This window comes from Plasmodium falciparum, assembly GCF_000002765.6.
Source record: "Plasmodium falciparum 3D7 genome assembly, chromosome: 6".
Classification (NCBI taxonomy): Eukaryota; Apicomplexa; class Aconoidasida; order Haemosporida; family Plasmodiidae; genus Plasmodium; species Plasmodium falciparum.
The window spans coordinates 620,001-627,500 of NC_004327.3; the positions used below are offsets into that span (position 1 = coordinate 620,001).

Consider the following 7,500-nt stretch of genomic DNA (forward strand, 5'->3'; position numbering starts at 1 on the left):
AAAAAAAAAAAAAAAAATATAAATAAACAAAAGGATGATTTGGCTAGCTCAGAAAAGGACAAAGAAACGAATAAAAAGAAAGATGGTATAGATAAAAAAATATATAGTGATAATAAAAATAAGGATAATGATGATGAAAAGAAAGATTTACAAGGTTTAAAAAATATGAGCAAAGAAAAAACAAGTAACAATTTTATGCTTAATATATATGACCCAGCAAAAGAACGAAATTTCAAAATAAAAGAATTTATGAGTTATGTAAATAATCTATTTTTATCATTAAAAAAAATAGAAGATTTGGGTAAATTAACAAAATTTTTAATATTTAATAATAGTTATGGTTTATTAAAAATAATGATTTTTTTTGTGTTAATATTTTTTAATTTCTTTATGTTTACATTTGATGCAATTGTCCAGGCAGTGATTTTTTTTACAGCATTATATTATTTAATATCATCTAAAAAATCAGTATTAAATTATTTAAAAGATGTATTATTAGTAGTAGATCCATCAAGTATTTTTTTTTATAATATTACAAATAATTTAAAGGCAATTATAATATGTACATTGAAAAGAATATATTTTTATACATTATATATATGGTTAATATTTTCTTTTTTTCAGTTCCCAATTATATATGTACCAACATTATTATGTATTATTTTATCGCTCATACCAGTCATTTCTCCAGAAATATTAATTCTTGTTATTATATTACATTTATGGATAATCAAAAAACAAAAAATTATATCACTTATACTTTTTATAGTTAATTTTTTTATTTATTGTTATTTCAGTACAAGTATTTATAATGAAATACCACACACACATGCATGGTTGGTTTCGTTATCTTTATTCTTGTCTATTAGTACCTTTGGATCTAAGGGATTAATATTAGGTCCCTTGATTGGATCCATTCCTTTAATATTACATCAAGTTGCTATTCATAAAAATAAATCTGTACAATCCAAAAAAAAAAAAAAGGAAAAAGGGAAAAAAAAATTAAGCAAAAATGATCAATTAATGAAAAAATATACTCACAAACAACTACAAAAAAAATTCAACCAATTTCATAATATCATTAAATATTCTGAACAAAAATATAAAAAATTTAAAAAGAAAAGAAATGAAAAAGCACTCTTATGGAAAAATAAACTTGATAACTTATATAAATTAATAGAAATCAATAGAAGTAATATTCATATGTATCAAATGGACGATAAAAAAAACAATTCTAATAATAAAACTGATCAAATTTTAAAAAGAAAAATCTCTCCATTCCAACAAATCCTTTATGATGATTTTATGCATAAAGAAGATCATAAATTAGCTCTCTACATTTATAGAAGGAACAAAGAAATTAATAACGGAAAAAAAACAAATCACAATTTAATCTCAAAAAAAATACATAAAACAACAAAAGCACCCAAACATAAATTCCAATATAATAAAAGAACAAAAAGTTTAATATATCTATATGATAAATTTCAACAAAATCTTGATTTCCTTTTCTCTTGTATAACAAGCAATAATTAATCATATCCACCAAATGAATAATATAAAATAATATAATATAATATTACATTATAGGAACAAATTAATACTTATAATAATATCTATCTACTTTTTTTTTTTTTTTTTATTATATTAATTATATTATTTTATAATATATGACTCTTCTAATTTGAAGTATAATATTTAGTTATCTTTCAATAAATATGAAAATATTCTTATTTTATATATATAATATCATACATGTATTATGTATGTATGTATATACAATTTTTTTTTTTCTTTTACTTTTTTCAATGATGAACCCCATATTGTATGTATATAAATACAAATATCATCACATACTAAATGATTTTTTAAAATATTTATATAAATCCTCACATTTTATTATAATCTTTTTTTTTTTCAATTTTATTTTTTATGATTCTCTTTTAAAAAAAAAAATAAATAAAATTATTTATTAATTATAGATAATATATATATATATATATATATATATATATATATTTATTTATTTATTTTTCAAAGAATATTTATTAAAAAAAGAATAAATATGCCCTTCGACCATAATAAAAAATAAATAAATAAAAAAAAAAAAAAAAAAAAAAAAAAAAAAAAAAAAAAAAATGTTATAAAGATATTATGTATATATATATATATTTTTTTTTTTTTAAATGATAAAATTTTAATAATATTCAATTATTTAAAAAAAAAAAAAAAAACATCTATATTTATATATATGTTATATATATATATATAATGAATGACAAATCGCTTTTTACCGTTCCACGTTATTTGCCTGATGTAGATTTAAACAAGGATGAATATATTAATAAAAAAAAAAAAAATGTGATAGAAGATGAATTAAATAAAAAGAATAAAGAGATTTCTGTAAGTAAACCAAAGGATGTAACAGAATATAATGACATTGATGAAGAAAGTGATGAGATTATATATCATGAGAAATTAGACGCAGACGAACAAATGTGGTATGCCAATTTAATAAAGAATAAAAAAAGTGATAGCAAAATAATAAGTTCAGATAATGAACTAGGGGAAGAGAACGAAGAAGAAGAAAATGTTATTATTTGTACCGATTCAATATTAAAAAATATTTATCCATTTTTTAAAACTGAAGAAGATGTAACTTATGGTCGGCAAAAAAAAGAGTTGAAAAAAATTATTAAAAATGCCTCTTAAAAAAAAAAAAAAAAACTTCCATATATATATATATATATATATATATATATATATATATTTATATATTTATTTATTTTAAAAAATATCCAAATGTTTTTGTTTTTTGTTTTTTGTTTTTTATTTTTTATTTTTTATTTTTTTAAAAACATTTTTTTTTTTTGTTTAAATATATATTATTGAGTATAATTATCCATTTGATAACTAAACATTAATGAGGTAAGTATCTCATTATTCGTGTACTAAACACATAAAAATAAAATGTATATATATATATATATATATTTATATATGTATATATTTATTTATTTATTTATTCATTTTCATTGCGATATATATCATCTGGTAAAAACATTATATTTAATCCGTTATCCACATATATTGTCTGCCCAGTTATCGCACGACTCTCTCGAGATAACAAAAATGATGCTACAGATCCAATATCTGTTGATAATAACTTTTGACGTAATGGAGCATACTTTTCTGAATACTCTATTGCATAATCTATAAATGTATAATTTTGGCTAGCTGAATTTTTTTTTTCTTCCTTTTCACCTGAATTGTTCATAATATTATGAACATCATGACTATTCCTATTTTTATTTTGATTTGTATTATTTTCATATGTATTGTTTAATTTATTAATAGCAGTAGCTGCTCTTGATTTAAGTGGTCCTGCACTGATAGTATTAATTCTGATATTATAATTTCTTCCTAGATGATAAGCTAAAACTCTGGTATCAGATTCGAGTGCAGCTTTAGCGCTGGACATACCTCCACCATAGCCTGGCACAACTTTTTGGCTAGCATGATATGTTAATGAAATAATGCTGGATTGAGGTTTCATAATATTGACAAAATATTTACATAATGATATTAAAGAGTAAGAACTTTTACTAAGAGCATCTAAATAACCTTTTCGACTGGTATTTAATAAATCTTTTTGAACTTCTTTAGCGTTAGCTAAAGAATGAACGAGCATATTAATTTTTCCATATTTTTGATGTATTAAATTGGCAACATCTTCTATAGTATAATTCTGTAACATATTATATCTTTTATTATTTTTCGTTTCTTCATCTATATCATTGGCAGTATCAAAAGAAGCGTCAAAGGGTAGCATGTCTAATATATTCATTTTCTTATCTTTATCAATAATCATATCATTATCAAATTTCCCGTTTTTATAATTTTTCATAAAAATATTATAAACAGGAGGCCAAATACCGAAAATTATTTTTACATTTCTTTTGGATAATTCTTTAGCAATACCCCACCCGTATCCATTTGTATCTCCTATACCAGCAATAAAACAAATATCTTCATTTTTATTTTCTTCTTTAATTTTGTTTATGTTTGATGCATCTTGTTCTTCTTTCTCCATATAATGATTATTATTGTGTGTATTATTCATATTATTTAAGTGTTTCATTTTGTTTCCTATAAATATGTTTTCGCGTTTTTCTTTCCTATAAAATGCTTTTTCCTTACCTCGTATCTGTTCATTCTGAAGAACGTTATGGAATGTCTTTTGAGTATTATTCTGGATAAAGCACACAATGGTATAAAAATGTAGAAAGAGGAATAATAACCGTTGTGATATTTTATTCATCTTACAAAAAAAAAAAAAAATAAAATAAAATATATATATATGTATATGTATGTATTTATTTATTGATTTAATTGGGTATATTAAAATAAAGTAAAGGTTGTATTATAGAAACGATTAATTAAGTCCTTGCAATTTTTTAGCTTAAAGGAAGGATGATAATGAAATATAAACCCAACTAATAAATAAATAAATAAATAAATAAATATATACAATATATACCATATATACCATATATACCATATATATATGTATTATTTGAAGAATGGAGATGATTAAATTTGATATTAATTAAAAAAAATTGTTTTATTTTATTCTTAATTATTTAAAATATATATATATATATATTTATTTATTTATTTATTTATTTATTTGTTCGTATCCATTATGGAATGTATGCTTTACATTTATATTTTTTTTTTTTTTTTCATTCTACAAAGTAATATTTTTATTTTTAATTCAAAAATTATACAACACCAATATGTATTTCATACAATTTTAAAGGTATAGTATAAATGTATAAATATATAAATATATATAATGCAAATGTTGTATATATATATATTTTTTTTTTGTATATAAAGGAATACACATATATATATAGTATATATTTTGTTAATATATTTTTATGTTAATAAGCTTGAATAAGATCATGCACATGTCCACATGAATAAACTCATATATAAGGAAATATGACTTATTGAAAAAAAAAAAAGCATACAAATTTTTTGTTAAAAATTTGGATATATAATATATATATATATATATATGTTCCGTTTCTGTAATTTTTTTTTTTTATTTTTTTTATTTTATTTTTTTTTCATTTTAAAATTCTTTATACTTTTTTATTTCATTGTTTGATCATATTGTTCTTACATTTCTAAATATAATAATAATAAATTTTTACTTCATTGTTTTGTCTTTTTTCTTTTCTGTTCCTTGAATTTATTTATTTGTATGCATACATACATAAGTACATCCATATATATTAATAAATATATATATATATATATATATATTTATTTATTTATTTATATAATTAAAATATGGAGAAGAAGATAAAAAGAAAAGATGATAGCAAAAGTATTAAACCATCGAATATAGAAAAAAATCATATGGATAATTATATAAATTATACTTTAAAAAAAGGATACAAAGAAAATAAGGATGTATATAAAAATGATATGATAGATCTACAAGTATAAATATATATATATATATATATGTATACATACATTTTTATAAATCAATACTATCATGTGAATATTTCCATTTGACATTTTTTTTTTTTTTTTTTTTTTATCTTTTACATGTTTTTATTAGATGACACAACTTATTGAACATTTATATGGATTAAAAATGAAACTACAAAAGGAAAAAAAAAAAGAAAAATACATTTCAAGGGATAATTTTCCGAATGAGAAGAAAAAATATATGTCCATAAAAAAGAAAAGGAGTGAAACAGATGAGAAAAATAATTATAACAAGTTAATTATTCCAAAGAGTAACCAGAAGTAAAAATAAAAAAATATTATATATATATATATATATATATATATAATAGTAAGATTATTTTATTTAACGTTTTTCTTTCCTTCTTTTTTGCCTTATTTCTTTCTTTTCTTTTTCCTTTCCATTCCTTTCTCTTCCTTTCTTTTTTTTTCTTCTTTTTATTTTTTGATCAAGTATGAAGTATGTGCCAGAGGTAAAAATAAAGAGATACAAGAAAATATGATATACACACATATATATTATATATGTATATTTTTTATTTTATTTTTTTTCAAGTTGCTTAGAGCAATCGATATCTACAAAAATAAACATACTGAAGAACAAAAAAATAGAATGGATACAGAAGAAAAATATGAACAAATGGTCAGGAATTTAAAAAAAAAACATATAAATGAAATAAATGAAATAAAAAATAATATTCTTGAGGATGTCAATTTGTTAATACAGTAAAGAATAAATATATATTAAATATACATACAAAAAAAAAAAAATATACACATATACATATTATATATATATATATATATATATATGTTTTATACAACATATTGTAGTGGATACAGACAAAGGTCATCTTTGTTTATTTTTATAGAAAATATAGAACCATCTCATTAAAATTATTAAATATAACAAATAAAAAAGAACTCGAAAAAAAAAAAATCACTGAAATATGTGTAAGTGCTTGTAAACAGTTTGAAGATGATGTAAAGGACAAAGCAAAAGTAAGAAAGATAAAATAAAAAATATTTATACATATATATATATATATATATATATATATATATATTTATTTATTTATTTATCATTGTTGAGAAAATCCTTTATATGATATATCTATATTTTTATCAAAAGATATCTATGGAAGAATATAAAAGTCATATCATGTACTCAGTCAACAAAATAAAGGAGGAGAAACATAACTTAGAAAAAAAAATGTAATACTTGAATAAGATAAAAAATATATAAATTTGTTTAGCTAATCCAACAAATATATATAAATATATAAACATATACATATATATAAATATATAAACATATACATATATATATATATATAAACATATACATATATATATATATATAAACATATACATATATATATATATATATATATATATATATATATATATATATATATATATACATGTGTGTATCTTAATTTTTATTTTTTATATCACAGGAGATATATGCAAAAACAACATGAAGAGGAAAAAAAAATTTTAGAAGATGAAAAAGAAACAATCCTTTTAAAACATAAAATAAAAGAAGAGAAAACATTAAATGAAAAAATTCAAAGTGAAAGATTTCTTTTAAAAAGAAATATAATTAATGATTTATATTCAAAGGTTTTAAAAATAAAAAAGAAACATAAGTATATACATACATATATACATATATATATATTTGTGTGTGTGGTTCTTATCATCATGATTTATATAAAAATATAAATTTATTTTGATAGGTTGATGTACAAATAAAAAATTATGAAGAAAACATCATAAGAGTTTTTCTTGATATTCTTACTAAGCATGATATTAAAATGGATGCTAAAGAATTATCTTCTTATATAAAAAATGCAATGTATAATTATTACAAGGATGAACAAATAGATAAATCTAGACAAAACGGGGTACAAAAAAAAAAAGAAAAAAAAAAAAAAAAAAAAAAAA

The 7,500-nt window shown here is 19.3% G+C and overlaps 4 protein-coding genes across 4 annotated transcripts in view; 3 read left to right on the forward strand and 1 right to left on the reverse strand.

Moving 5' to 3' along the window:
* The window catches only part of PF3D7_0614900 (conserved Plasmodium membrane protein, unknown function), a gene marked incomplete at both ends in the record, with an annotated part of 3,775 nt that extends 2,239 nt beyond the window's left edge, over window positions 1–1,536 (forward strand). Inside the window, one exon of the mRNA XM_961042.1 lies at window positions 1–1,536. This exon is cut by the window's left edge and continues 666 nt beyond it. Within this exon, the coding sequence (XP_966135.1) occupies window positions 1–1,536 (1,536 nt within the window).
* Window positions 1,537–2,271: 735 nt separating this feature from the next.
* Window positions 2,272–2,712, forward strand: PF3D7_0615000 (conserved Plasmodium protein, unknown function; the record flags this gene model as incomplete). The annotated part of the gene is made up of 1 exon (XM_961043.1): window positions 2,272–2,712. One exon carries the CDS (start codon window positions 2,272–2,274, stop codon window positions 2,710–2,712), a length of 441 nt encoding a protein of 146 aa, XP_966136.1.
* Window positions 2,713–3,022: 310 nt separating this feature from the next.
* Window positions 3,023–4,321, reverse strand: PF3D7_0615100 (enoyl-acyl carrier reductase; the record flags this gene model as incomplete). Its single annotated transcript, XM_961044.1, has 1 exon — window positions 3,023–4,321. One exon carries the CDS (start codon window positions 4,319–4,321, stop codon window positions 3,023–3,025), a length of 1,299 nt encoding a protein of 432 aa, XP_966137.1.
* Window positions 4,322–5,364: 1,043 nt separating this feature from the next.
* The window catches only part of PF3D7_0615200 (conserved protein, unknown function), a gene marked incomplete at both ends in the record, with an annotated part of 2,248 nt that continues 112 nt past the window's right edge, over window positions 5,365–7,500 (forward strand). Inside the window, 8 exons of the mRNA XM_961045.2 lie at window positions 5,365–5,517; window positions 5,642–5,832; window positions 6,005–6,023; window positions 6,107–6,276; window positions 6,423–6,552; window positions 6,683–6,765; window positions 7,011–7,176; window positions 7,293–7,460. Of these exons, the coding sequence (XP_966138.2) occupies window positions 5,365–5,517; window positions 5,642–5,832; window positions 6,005–6,023; window positions 6,107–6,276; window positions 6,423–6,552; window positions 6,683–6,765; window positions 7,011–7,176; window positions 7,293–7,460 (1,080 nt within the window). The remainder of the gene's footprint in view (window positions 5,518–5,641; window positions 5,833–6,004; window positions 6,024–6,106; window positions 6,277–6,422; window positions 6,553–6,682; window positions 6,766–7,010; window positions 7,177–7,292; window positions 7,461–7,500) is intronic.